This window comes from Glycine max, chromosome 19 (assembly GCF_000004515.6).
Source record: "Glycine max cultivar Williams 82 chromosome 19, Glycine_max_v4.0, whole genome shotgun sequence".
NCBI classification, from domain to species: domain Eukaryota; kingdom Viridiplantae; phylum Streptophyta; class Magnoliopsida; order Fabales; family Fabaceae; genus Glycine; species Glycine max.
The window spans coordinates 43,229,427-43,244,026 of record NC_038255.2 but is presented as its reverse complement, the minus strand read 5'-3'; the positions used below and the strand labels follow the sequence as shown (position 1 = coordinate 43,244,026).

Genomic DNA, 14,600 nt, shown 5'->3' with positions numbered 1-14,600 from the left:
TAAATTTCAAAACGTTTTAACATTTTTTGAGTTAAATAGAGCATTGTCATTTAAAAAAAAAATCATTTGATTGATGATGATAGAGTATGTCTTGTGCTGACTTTTTCAATTTTAACTGTTTCTATATAACATATTTTTCTAGTAAGGAGCTTGTGAAAACTAGGCTTCATAATAAAGTGGAACATGATTTTATTGTATATACTTTGTCTATTTATACTGAAAAGAATATTACAAAAACATTCACCACAAAATAATTTATGGATGAGTTTTATCAAATCACAAACATTAAGTACAATAAGTTTTTATTTTTATTTTTATTATAATTATTTTAATTAAATAATAATATAAAATTATTTTATAATATGTCGTAACCAGTAAACTTTTTCTTAAAAAAGTGCATCACTAAGCATATGTGTGTGTGGTGGAACCCACAAATGGTAGTTAAAATTACGCATCACTAAATAAATCAAGATACTTTTAAGTGAACTGCTTGTACTTTGTAGAAATCAAAGGAAGTGGAACTATCTGACTGAGAATTCCTGTTGTCTAACACTAACACGACGCAAATTGCCAATTGCGGCAGAGGAAATAAATCTAACCCAAACACAGATGATATGAGTTAAGTGGTCCTTAACAGCAATAGAATGTTTGCCCCAAATCCACCTTTCCCAAGCCTCCACCTCGCACTACCCATGTCCAATACACATCGTTTATGCCTAAACTTCTAAGAAGTTGCCCAGTGTCTTTGACCAGTGCCTTCGTTTTTCCCTTTCTAGAACAATCACAAAATAATAATATTACATTTATAGTCTTTACAAATAATCACTGAGGATTTTATCTAATGAATAAATTACTATTTTTCATAACTGAAATTATAGAAATTTCAAATAAGTTTATGAAACTAAAGTTTATAAATTTAATCATTTACTTTTATGTCATTTTGATGTCTACATATATATTAATATTTTTGTTTTGTTAATGAAGATACTGGTATGAAGTTATTAATAGACTCAGATCTTAATTATTATTAGTTAAATTATATGTTAATATCATTATTTAAATTACAACTTTTTTGAATTTTGGAATAATTGACAAATTACACATTTTAGAAAATTTGTCTAACTTTAAATACTATTGTAAAAACTCTGTACACTTATAGATACTAATGGTAATTTACGCTTTTTGGTAATCTTTTAAAAACCTTTGGGGGAAAAAAATGGTAAAAGTTCAGAAGAGGCCAGTAAAGTATAAGCAGAAAAGGGCCCGTCAGCTGGGATACAATTCAATTCAACGTTCAAAGGTCAAAAACCATTTCCGATTGGAATTTTCATTTATTCGCACACTCCCCAACTACCGGATGGTCAGAGTCACGTTTTTTTCATTCTTCCCTCCATCCCTCTCCCTCACAATGGCGAAAAACCCGTTACTCTGCTCGATCGTCCTCCTCGCCGTGCTCGCCGGAGCCACCTCAGACGACGGCGCCGAGCTCGACTACTCGAAGCTCTCCGGCATTATAATCCCCGGCTTCGCGTCCACTCAGCTCCGAGCATGGTCCATTCTCGACTGTCCTTACTCTCCGCTCGATTTCAACCCTCTCGACTTGGTCTGGCTCGACACAACCAAAGTACGTTGTAATCTCTCTCACTCTCGCTTCGTTTTTCTTACGTCGTTTTGGATTCTACTGCATGAGGATCAAATCTTGCTTTTTCTGAAACAAAAGTATTAAAATCACAAGAGATTTTTCTTTCTCGGCAATCGATGTTTTTGACTCTTAATAATTGTGACTGTTGTATCAATTTGTATCAATTCTGTACGTGTGTTTATAGTGACGACGACCTAGACACTAGAAGAATGAGTCTGAGAGAACATCGACGTATAAAGAGTTTGTGCATTTGCTCTGCTTGGAACGTAGTTTTAGCACGGAAATGATTCACGCACTCATATGCTACTATACACCTAAAAATAGAAAGAAAGGGATATAAAAGAGACAAGTATCGTAAGGAATCTATGATAGGTAATGTGATGCTACAAAGGGAGGCATACAGAGAAAAGATGACCGTTAATGAGGTTTTTGTACTATTGACGTGTCCATATATGATTACTTGCTTAGCACCGTTGTCCACTGTGTATGAATTTTTTTTTTGATTGGCAAATGTTAATGGTTAATTTGTTAGTCTTTTTTAGTGGGGGACTCGAACCCGCATCCTATCCCTCCCTCCTTTCTCCCTTCACCATCAAGCCAACCTTATATCTCCTGCTGTGTATGAAATTAGCTCTAATGAGCTGCGATTTAAAGAGTTAAGAGTGTGGTATGTGAGAAACTGAGAATTAATGTTTTGCAGCTTCTTTCTGCTGTCAATTGCTGGCTTAAGTGCATGGTGTTGGATCCTTACAACCAGACAGATCATCCTGATTGCAAGTCCCGTCCGGATAGTGGTCTTTCTGGCATTACAGAACTTGATCCAGGTTATATAACAGGTGTGTTTCTTTATGCCGTGTCAATTTGTCAAATATGATTTTGTCCTGTATTTGCTGTAGTTTTTGTACTTTATGGTTTGCTGATGTATCATGTACATGTTTAAATGGCAGGACCTCTTTCATCAGTTTGGAAAGAATGGATTAAGTGGTGTATTGAATTTGGCATAGAAGCTAATGCAATAATTGCTGTTCCGTATGATTGGAGATTGTCGCCCTCCAAGCTTGAAGAGCGGGACCTTTACTTTCATAAGCTAAAGTATGTCTCTAGATCTTTGCGTCATACTTGCTGTGAGCAAGACTGTTATTCCCTGCAGTGATTTGGATAAAGTGCTTGCTAGATACGACATTGTTTTCATTTGTCTGGTTTGTATGTTTTGTTTAGGGGTCAATTTGTTTCTATTATCTAATTAACTTGTCAGTGCTCAAAAGTTTTTGTAAATGTGTACATGATACTATGATAGTGATATTCTTGCTGCGTTGTCTTTAAATATGTATGTTTGCATCTATGTATGTCAAACCTTGGCACCTGGTCATTCTAATAATCCATATATACACAGCACATTGGCAGTTTTACACATACAAATTTGAATGCTCTAGTATGATATTTTGATAAATATTGGTTAACTACAAAAGGGTTGAATTCTAATAGTACTTGTACACCTAATTGCGAATGCACCTTTTAGAAAAATGTGAGTTATCTATTTATTCTTCTAAAAAAGTCAGGTGATTAGATGAAATTGTTTTGTTAGTTACCTTGACGATATTTACATAAAATTGTATTTCTCTTTGCAGAATAACATTTGAAACTGCTTACAAACTTCGTGGTGGCCCCTCTTTAGTTTTTGCCCATTCATTGGGTAATCATGTTTTCCGTTATTTCTTGGAGTGGTTGAAGCTAGAGATTGCACCAAAACATTATATCCAGTGGCTGGATCAACATATTCATGCCTATTTTGCTGTTGGTATGATTGACTTACGTACATTTGTTACCCCTTTGGGGATATTACTGATATGAATGAATTGATATTCTGATTTTCCTTCTTTGATGGTTGTCTCAGGAGCTCCCCTTCTTGGTGCAATGGAAACCATTGAAGCAACACTTACTGGATTCACATTTGGTCTTCCTATATCTGAGGTTACCTTTTAATTTATACAACTTCTCTTTTCTTTTGCATAACCGACCTCACCTATCAGGATAAATCTTTTGTTGTTGTTGTTGTTGTCTCTTTTCTTTGGCACTTGCTTGTTTTGTTTGTTAATTTATCTAGGCTAATGCTTGTCCAATATTATATCGGTTTTTCATTCTGGTATTGCCAAATTTCCATAGCCCCTTTTCTGGCTTTCAATATTTCTGATACCCTCTTCTTGGGCAGAGTCTGAACTATAATATAACTAGCAAAGGGTAAATTGTATAGTTAAAGTTTTTTTCATTATATTGCTTGGCGTAAGCTTGCTTGGGAATGGTCTACGTATGTTTATAAATACAGAAGAGTAAAGTTATTTGATTTATATGAATAGTTGACTAAAACAACACTAGCAATAAATACATTCACACAGTGGTTTTTAGGATGGATTTTCTAGTGTAATGCTGTATCTGCTTTTTGTTTTGTGCTTCACTTGTCCAACATGCAGTTGTAATAGCTGGTGCTAAGTAGGACTGTAAATTTGGAAGAGAGAAAGAAGGTCTAAAAAGACCAGAAATCTAAATCAAGAGGATGTTAATCCATAATTACCCGATCTCTTAAATCTTAATGGTTATAGCACCCACTTACAGAATTTTTTTGCAACTTTTCTCATTATGCTTTTGTCTTAACTGTTATAGCACCCACTTGGGAGCTTTGCAATATCCCATATCTTTAACTTTGGCATCCTTCCGTTGCTTGCACACTTCATCTGCTTATAATCTAACAGCGTTATAGAATTTCCTTATCCATCATTATTCATTATTTAGTGGTCTTTTCTTTACTCTATTATCTGATTGCAACATATAAATTTGTTAATTTTCATATGTTTTACCTATTGTCATGCTTCTAAATTTTCATCTACATGATGGCAACATGACATGGGATAGATTTGCAAAGTGACCTATACTTGCATTTGAAATGGGCTTAGTGTGTGTTTGGATGAGCATTGATAAAATTGATTTTGTAAAACTGATTTTGATTAAAATTGATTTCAAAGTGATATAATTTATGTTTAAATGTTTTTATTATAAAAGCAAGTTAGCACCAAAACTCTGTAAAAAAATTTATCCAACACAAAAGCTACCAAAAGTTGCTTCAATTAAGTAATTCTGAAATGTTGAGCTACTTCTTTTGCTGGAATCCCATGTGCTTCCAAGTCCTTTCTTACTTGTCTCAAATTCAAAACCCTTTTAACACCAAATTGCTTATAGAAAATCTTTAAGATAACATGAAACCTTCAACAATTGGCTATCATGCTTGTATATTAAAGAATACTTGTAGTGAATATATTTGATATTATTAGGATAGATAAATATCTCGTACTTTTTATATTATTAGGATAGACACTTGCAGCTAGTAGATAGGATCCTCCTATATTTGAAGGCAAGTACAGGAAGAGGACTCTTATTCAGAAGAGAAGGTGCACTATTCATGGAATTGTATATAGATGCAAACTATGCCGGGTTAAAAACAAAATGTAGTTGTTCGGTCTAGTGTAGAAGCAGAGTTTTGAGCTATGACATGTTGTATCATGAGGTGTAATGGATGAAGATCATTCTCTATGACCTCAAGATAAAGTATGAAGACCCTATGAGGCTGTTTTGTGATAATAATCAGCTATTAGTATTGCCCACATCCCTGTACAACACGATAGAACCAAGCATATTGAGATTGACAAACACTTCATCAAAGAGAATTTGGACAATAGTCTTTTAGCCATAGCCTACATCCTTTTGGGGCTATGGGGCTCCAATTGGCAGATGTATTCACCAAGGGAATCCTTACATTGAAATTTCAGAAACTTACTAGCAAGTTTGGAATGATTGATATCCATTTACCAACTTGAAGGGAAGTGTAGTAAATCTGTTTGATATTATTAGAATGATAAATATCTTGTATTTGATTATTTTCCTTCTTTCCTTTTCACGTTGGTATCCCTATTTCCTTCTTTCCTTTGATTATTTAGCCTATTACAACTAGTCTTCAAATATACAGAAATATATTCAGTTCTTCCTTCTTTTTTATTTTAGTTCTTTTCCAAACATCTGGCTGGATATTCCATAGAAATTAGCAGCTTGAGTTCTTAGCTGTGCATCATGATTGTCAGGAAGTGATTGAAGTTACACCGTGTTGTTCTATCACTGTCTGAACCTAGATGTTTACCAACTCCTAGATAAACATCAAACTGCTATCGATTAATAGATGGATTTATTTTGACATATGTCTCATGTTTACTATTTCATATGCAGTTTTATTCTTGTCTTAATGCATGCTTATCATAATTTTTTTAAGGTATCAGGGAACAGCTCGGATGATGTTCAACTCCTTTGGTTCATCATTATGGATGATGCCTTTTTCCAAGTACTGTAGAACAGATAATAAATATTGGAAGCATTTTTCTGGGGGAAGGCAAGTGGGTCCACCAACATATCACTGTGATGAGCAGGAGTTTAAGACAAACTTATCTGGGTGGCCAACAAAAATAATCAACATTGAAATTCCCTCAACTCGTGGTAAGATTGATGATTCTTTTACTTTGCTAGTGGGCAATCAAGTTATGGTGCTTTTGGTCCCCAACTGCCTAATTGTAATGTCTGTTTTCAGCATTTGATGCATATCCTTCATTCTCAGAAATACCTGAGGCCAACTTGTCCAGCATGGAGTGCGGACTACCTACTCAATTATCTTTCTCAGCTCGGGAAATATCAGATGGCACCTTTTTCAAGGCAATTGAAGATTATGACCCAGACAGCAAGAGGCTCTTGTACCTGTTAGAGAAGTTAGTGTTATCTCATTAATCATTAAAATATATTTTGCTAGAATATTTTGATCATTTTATATGAAAAGCCAAAAAATTGAGACTTCTGAAGCTTCATTTTTTTTGGAGGGGTGCTGCTAAGAATGGCCATCTAATTACAATGTCAAAAGGGAATCATCAGACTGAAAATATGCTCTTACCGTAGGATTGTTTTGAATATGAAACTTAAGCTCTTCTTCCCCAAACTAAATTTTAAATTTATTTATAAATATCATTACACTTTTGAGCTTTAATAAGGAACTGTAAATAGGGTGCTTTCATTTACAAGGAATTATGATTATGAATAAAAACATATCTTCTCTAATATCTATTGCAGTAGCTGTCCTGAACTGTTGGTTTTGACTATGTTTTGTTGCTAATAGTGAGTTTTCATTTCTATTCTTATTTACTTTTTTTTTTTGGATATTCTTTTACTTACATGTTTATATTGTTACTTGTAGTTCTACACTTCTACTATTGAACAGGCATATGCTTAAATGCTTTAATGTTTCAGATCATATCTTGGCGATCCTGTTCTTAATCCCCTTACACCTTGGGACCGGCCACCAATAAAAAATGTATTCTGCATTTATGGGACTGATTCAAAGACAAAGGTATAGTTTCTCCCTACAAAATGGCTGTTATTTCTAGTGTCTAGCTTAATTGCAAATACAAAAGAATTTTATTTAAATGAATGCTGGTTTACACACACACACATAAAGGGTAAAGGGTTTTTACAGATTGCTTGTGAAGGGTTCATTCGAAGAATTTCATTTGTATTAAATATGTTTTTAGTCCCTCAATTTTGGGGTTTGTTTGTATTCATCTTCCGAATTAAAAATTGATCTTTTTAGTCCCTCTAATTTGAAAAAATGTTTGTTTTAGTCCCTCTGTCCAAATGCCCTTGTGCCCAAACGTTGTCAGAATGAATACGTTGAAAGGAAAACATACATGTGGTAGGACGTTTAATAATAAGAACGCAAAACCAAAGTGGGTTGTCATGTAATGTAACTATGTAAGCGACTTGTAATCCATTAGCTATATAAACAAAGTTTTTAAAAACGTTTGGACAGAGGGACTAATTTTTTTAAAAAAATTACAGGAATAAATATCAATTTTAAGTTTTAGGGACTAAAATCATATTTAAGCTATTTTATTAATATGAATTTAATTTAAATGCACTAATGATCTAAAGAGTATTTACACTTTCATTCAATCACAAATTGCCATGTATGATAAGTTTGTTGACTTTTACAATAATTACCTTAAAACCCATACCTACCATGGTTTTTAATTTGTTGATAATGTAAATTTACACAGACAGTGACAGTACATAAAATTAAACTCTCTGTACATATTGTTGTAGTTTGTTTGAGTTGTGAACTCTATCGCAGTCGTGTTTTAGTTTATCATATTTGACATTGCTATTTTATTTTATTTTTGAAAAAGTAACAAATATTGGCACAATACGTATGATGCACCTGCATACAAATAGTGTGCTTTATTTGGTTTTGAAAGCTGTAAAGTTCACCAATCTTTAGTTCTATGAAATATCTACATTTGCTGAAGTCACATCACAAGTACCAGTAGATTTTGTGATTTGACCATTTTATACACCTCATCATGCTTATTTTCTACCCTTTACATTATTTCTTTCCCTCATTTTGGTTTAGCTATGTTCAGAAGCGGCCACATGTAGGAGAATATACAACAAAGAAGCTTGTGATAGAGTGGGAATGAATTAATAAAAAAAAATTAATCTTGTCTCTCCATACCTTTAATATTTTAAGTTCTATTGAAAATTCAAAACATTCAATGCTTTGAATTCTGGTCTTGCACATTCTAGACAGACTTTTTATCTGTGATATATTCTGGTCTTTGCTTCTTTGTGCTTATTGTTTGAATACTGAATACTTTCTAGTGGTAAGGGGTAACAATGGTATAATGACACCTTAATATCTTGCAGTTCTCACAGCTAAAATTATGTCTTATTTAACTATAAATTATGTCAATTGTCAAAATCTTTGTATATTAATAATTTTTTCCCGATTGTCAACATTTACCTGTATCCTGAAATTCTTTATTTATACAGTAAATCTTTGGGGAATCCGTTGATCAGAAATAGTGTTATTGTGAATGATAATTCCGGCATCTTGACTTTAAAAAATAGGTTGGTTACTACTATGCTCCTAGCGGCAAGCCTTACCCTGATAACTGGATCATTACGGATGTCGTTTATGAGTTTGAAGGATCTCTAATCTCAAGGTAACTGTCAGATCTTTCAGCCTTTCAGGGGTGTTGGTTTTTGTAGTTGTAAATGGAATCAATTTTTTATTTTCGGGGAGGGGGGGGGGGGGGGGGGGTTTAAAAAAATTTGGCATTAATTTGCCAAAGTAATATTTACTTTTTGATAAAGCAATGTGTACATAGGGAAATAGTTATTGCTATACAGTTCTTATTTGTACATTTTTCTGAATATTCAATTTAAACTTAAACATGTTAAAGTGTTTTAGTCTCAACTGTCAGGTCAGGGAATCTGGTTGAAGGGAACCCTGGAGCAATAAGTGGCGATGAGACGGTAAACTTAGTTTATGTTTCCTTTACTGTGGTTGGGATTATATAGGAATGCATAATGTATTTATCGACCATTTTTCCTACTTTTGTACTTCCACTGTTTTTGGAGTTGCAATGTGTTAGCATTACATCTACATTCAACAATTGGACTACAATAAAATCAATTATTTACAGGTGCCATATCTCTCCCTTTCCTGGTGCAAAAACTGGCTTGGACCGAAAGTGAACATAACAAAAGCTCCACAGGTATTTCGGTCTAAAGATGGTGTGTGAGTAGTGTTTGATTAAGACATTAAGTGTGATTATGTTTTTTTTTCAGTAATGTTTTTGGGATTAAGTTAAATACATTTGCAAATGTGTGCTATTAAATTAAATTATTAGTTTGCTGGTATGTACAATATTGAATTATTGCTGCGTGTCTTTATTTAGACAGATAGGTGTGTGACCATAAGTTGTAAGCCATAACCACATAAGAAGTCCTTGATGAAAATGAATGATATTGATAAGGAGACCTTGGAATTTGTTTTACTCCAAGGAGACCATGGTTGTTTTTTTATTCCCCCCTATCCGCTTTTCTATTGTTTGTATTTTGTAATTGTATGTGTGTCACATCAGATTCCAATTTAACTTTTTTGCATGCATACTAATATTTGTATCACAATCTTCATATTTTTCTTTGATTGGACTTTTCAGTCAGAGCATGATGGCTCAGATGTACAAATTAAATTGAATGTGGAACATCACCATGAAGAAGATATCGTTCCAAACATGACAAGATCACCAAGGGTGAAGTATATAACATATTATGAAGATTCTGAAAGTCTTCCTGGAAAGAGGACAGCAGTTTGGGAGCTTGATAAAGGTGCATGACTTGTCCTTGGAGCTGTCATAGACTAACTGATGATTTTATTCATGACTAAAATAGCGGCGACTAGATTATGAATTTGTCATGATTCATGCCCATGTAGGCTATGTTAATTCGGTGTAGATGAGTATCTTGTCAATTTTCTAACTGGATTTAAAAGTCAATGGTCACAAAATTAACACTTAAAGAATTCATTCACTTAGCAAAAGAAAACCCAGGGAAAGTTTTGGTTAAATGTATTTATTAACCCAGGAAAGGGTTATTTATCTGCATGTGTAATTATTTATTAATTTCATGATAAACTATAAAGAAAACCCTTAATTTGATCCTCCAAATTTGTACGTGTTACTTCATCAGTCCTTCAAAAATTTAGTCATCAAATTAGTCCCTCAGAAATTTAAATTGTCACCATATTAGCCCTATAAACATTTAGTCACCAAATTAGTTTCTCAAAGATCTAAAGTATCATTATATTGATCCTTTATAAAGGATTAAAGCGGTGAAAAAAATATTGAGTTTAATTTGATGGCAAATTATATCTGAGGGAGATCTAAAATGTCACCATATTGGTTCTTATGGAGGAACAAAATGGTGATAAAAAGAATCTTTGAGGAACTGATTTGATGATAAATTAAATCTTTAAGGGATTAATTTGGTGGCAAAATCTTTGGAGGATTAAAGTGGTGGCAGAAAGAATCTTTAGGGGACTAATTCGGTGACCAACATTTTTGAAGGAGTAATGTGGTAATACATAATTATGAAAGACCAAATTGAGGGTTTTCTCATAAATTTGTTTTATTGGTTAGTGACTGCTACTTTTAATGGATGAGCAAAAAGTATGGTCTCAATATCTGCAAGGCTACAAGGACACATAAAAGTAATCAATTATGCAATTGACTACAAGGACACATACAAGTAAACTGACACAATATTCTTGTAGCAAATCACAGGAACATCGTTAGATCACCAGTGCTAATGAGGGAATTATGGCTTGAGATGTGGCATGATATCCATCCTGATGCAAAATCAAAGTTTGTAAAAAAAGGTACTTACCACATTTATAAACAATTTTAAATATGAAGCTTAGAATCTTTAATTACTTTACTTTGTTCCATTACAGCTAAGCGTGGTCCTTTAAGAGATGAGGACTGTTATTGGGATTATGGGAAAGCTCGTTGTGCATGGCCTGAGTACTGTGAATATAGGTTATTTTCTGTCTCCTATATTTAAGGTTTGATTTATTTTTTTGGGAGGATTATGATTTTGGAAATCTCAGCATGCATTTCCAATTGAGGAAGAATTAACCAGTTCAGAAATAATGATAATTTTATGATCACAAAATGGTTACTGGTTAAGTTAGCTGAATTACAGAATTAATCATAAATCCCAACATTTTTGTATAACAAAACTTCGTAAGTTGGAAACATTTTTATCCTTTTACTTTTTTTTCTTTTTAATTCTTTTAATATGTCAGCTGTATCATAACAATGCAGGTATGTTTTTGGTGATGTTCACTTGGGACAAAGCTGCAGGTTGAGATATACTACAGCTGAATTGTTGTCGCATTATTTGTAAATAATAAGGTACTTCTACAATGTTCTTTATAGCTGTTCTCCTTTATTTGGATTGAATGTGCCCTATTATATGATTTTGAGTAGGGTAGACTTGAGAATAAGTTAGTTAAAATTGCTCAATTGTCAATATTCTCAGATTTACCGAGTCCTTGCCTTAAACCTTCAATTACTCATTCAATCTTTTGGTTATCATTTTCTCCTTTAAAGTCATTCTCTTGACTAATCTGACTTGCTATTGGTAGTGATTTGCATAACTAATAGACTTGATGTGCAAACTGCATATTTTGCTTCTTCAATAACTTCTTTTCACTGTTACACAACTTGAGCTAAATCTACACAATCTGCTGAAGTTATTAAGTTTAGTTGTATCTTTTTGGGATTGTGATGGGCACATCTTGTGCTTCCACACAGCCACCATTAATAATACTTTTATTTGTTTCTTCTAAAAAAAAAAGAAACTCAAAATCTTAGATAGAAGGCACATAAAAACCAGTGGGTGTAAGGCAAAAATAGAACATAAAAAGGCAGTGAAGTGTGTGTATATATATTTAGAGAGAGGACGTATCATATGAGAATGATCATCTTATGTGAGAATGAAAATGACTAATCTCAACCGTTTGATTAAAATGAAAGGTCAAGATTAAAACATTTTAAATTTAAATTAAAACTTCATTTAACAATAAAATCTCTATAAGATTTACCAAACAGAGAATCAAATATCTTAAAAGATTAATTTATGACGTCATAAGATATCTCAAACCTATCATCACCATGATCATCATCATTATCGTGAGTGTTTCCGTCACAATTATCATGGCTGCCACAACAACTGCCACCATGATCGTCAACCGCCGCCACCACCATGACTGTTGTCGTTGTTACTATCGCCACCACCACCATGATTGTCACCATGACTGTCGTTGCCACCAACATGACCGTCGTCAATGGCGACAGTTATGTTGGTGGCGACGATAGGGTCATGGCGGCAATCGCAGAGATGGTTGTGGTAACGTTTAGTTGTGGCAGCGTTTAAAATATTTGATTTTTTGTTTGATAAATCTTATAGAGATTTTATGGTTATATATATATATATATATATATATATATACAATGAGTTTCTTACCAAATAATAAGAACAATAATAATAAAATAATACTTTTCATAAGGCTTCGCATTGTGAAGAAACTTATGTTGGTAAAGGTAATATATATTGTTCTCGGGAATGTCAAGAATCTTGCTTTCTATTCTTATCTGACATTTCATATCTTCAATCTGTAGTCATAATATTATTTGGAACTAAAATCGAATGCGTAGACTAATGGTGCCTTTTTTGTCTCTCTTTATACTGTTATTTCAAACTTTAAGTTTTTTCACCCCAGGTACTGATATGATTACCTTCTGGCAATTTTTTCTACAGGATGACACGCTACATATGAATACCAGAATTACTCCTTCATACAACCATGACTTTTGGAGTTTGGCCATTCTTTGACATTGTATACTTGTGGGGGCACTGTATACAAGCAAATATTTTGTTTGCTGGTTTAGAAATTTGACTCAACTTCTGAACTCGTCTATTATCCACTTCACAATTTGCACGGTATTTCTTGGGCCAGATCGTAATCAATGTTGTACTATACTCTGTTACTAGCAGCGGACACTTCTCACCGATATATTTACTGGTGGCATCTGATATGCGTCTTCATATGCTCTGGAAAACGAATTTCAGGTTATTTGCCTTCTATTTGTTCAAACATGATTTGTACTGCTATTCTTGGTTAACCAAGTGATCACTTCCCACTTTGCCATCCATGATAAGTAATTGGCGAGAATTATGATGGATCTGTAGAGCTATATTGTTCAATTGGTTGATAGTTTTCATGATCTAGAAACATACAGGCTATAGTGATATACTGATATGCTAAATCCATTGTTAGAAAAAGTTGACATGGGAAGGGAGAATACAAATAGTGTAGATGACAGTAGTACGAAGCTGAAAACTTTTGTTCTCTGATTTCGTAACAATTACATTCTTTCTCTACATTTGCCAATGTCAACTACTTATCTCTTTACTTTAGATTGACACCATAAATATGTGATTAAACTTAAACCTCTGTCCGTTTAAGATGTATGATTCGAAAATTGATGATTATGTCTTAATGGTTCAGTTTGATGTACCCTTCCCAGGAACGGCTAAACAATTTTGTAACGTTTTGATAAGCTCGTTTGTGAATAAGATTGTTTTTCCCTATTTGCTATCATTTTGGGTGTATCGTCTACCGGATCTTTTTTATGTTCCCTCAACAAGGGAGTAGAACATAATAATATTATACAATGTAAACCGGGACAACGAATAGATTAATAAGTATACACCGATGGTGCAAACTTTTTACCGTGTTAATCAATTAAAAATCAGATTAGATATATTATTATTAAGGTTAATAAACCTACCATTCGTAATAATTCATGATAGTGTAAAAATATTTTATATTGTTAATGTGTCTCCTATTTTCTCAACAACTAAATGTGTGTTTGAAAAGCAGTTGAATACAACCACAACGGACTTTTAGATTAAAACTACAGTATAGTTGCTTTCAAATTTTTGCATTGGCACGCACAGTTTCGCCATTCAAGGCTTCAACTCTAATCCAAACATTTTATTAATACTACCATTTCTTTAAAATTGATCAGTATTTCCTCAATACTAATCCTTGTTTACTCAATTGAATTTCTGACACTAATAAATACTTCACTGCAAAGCATGTGTTTGATAATTTTTTACATGATCTTATAGTCGTATTTAGATTACAAAGGTAGAAATGGGTTAAGTTTGGCTTTGCACAGCTTGAGTTTAACATGTATCTCAAATTTAAAATTTGATATTGACCCATTTACCAAATAGATATTTATTTTTAATATTGGACATGACCTTATTAAGAGGAAGAGAGACTCAGTAATTTATGTGTTTGTATTGCTGTTTTTTTAATTAAATTAAAATTTTATTTTAATAATATACACATTATAGATCGATGCATGTTAAGTAAAAATTTAATTTTAATTAGAAAATAGTGTTACGAGTATATTAAGTATTAAGTTTTGTCCTTTTTAAATTTCAAAAGAAAAAGTTT

General features: G+C 33.1%; 1 protein-coding gene across 4 annotated transcripts; it reads left to right on the top strand.

Annotated features, from left to right (window-relative positions):
* The first annotated feature begins 1,230 nt into the window (after positions 1–1,230).
* LOC100806466 (phospholipid--sterol O-acyltransferase) lies at positions 1,231–13,723 on the top strand. 4 transcript variants are annotated; one of them, XR_005889916.1, is made up of 17 exons: positions 1,234–1,624; positions 2,343–2,478; positions 2,590–2,734; positions 3,271–3,440; positions 3,537–3,613; positions 5,962–6,175; positions 6,267–6,441; positions 6,974–7,073; positions 8,630–8,724; positions 8,986–9,037; positions 9,208–9,279; positions 9,727–9,895; positions 10,839–10,943; positions 11,019–11,103; positions 11,392–11,481; positions 12,890–13,014; positions 13,127–13,723. XR_005889916.1 is itself a non-coding variant. In XM_006604440.3 (16 exons), the coding sequence occupies exons 1-15, from the start codon at positions 1,358–1,360 to the stop codon at positions 11,471–11,473; spliced, it is 1,917 nt and encodes a 638-aa protein (XP_006604503.2). In that variant the 5' UTR covers positions 1,232–1,357; the 3' UTR covers positions 11,474–11,481; positions 12,890–13,723. The 4 variants fall into 4 exon arrangements, 2 of the variants coding, with proteins under 2 accessions (XP_006604503.2, XP_003553502.3); XM_006604440.3 differs by having other exon boundaries at positions 1,232–1,624; positions 6,294–6,441; positions 12,890–13,723; XM_003553454.5 differs by having other exon boundaries at positions 12,890–13,723.
* The last annotated feature ends 877 nt before the right edge of the window (positions 13,724–14,600 follow it).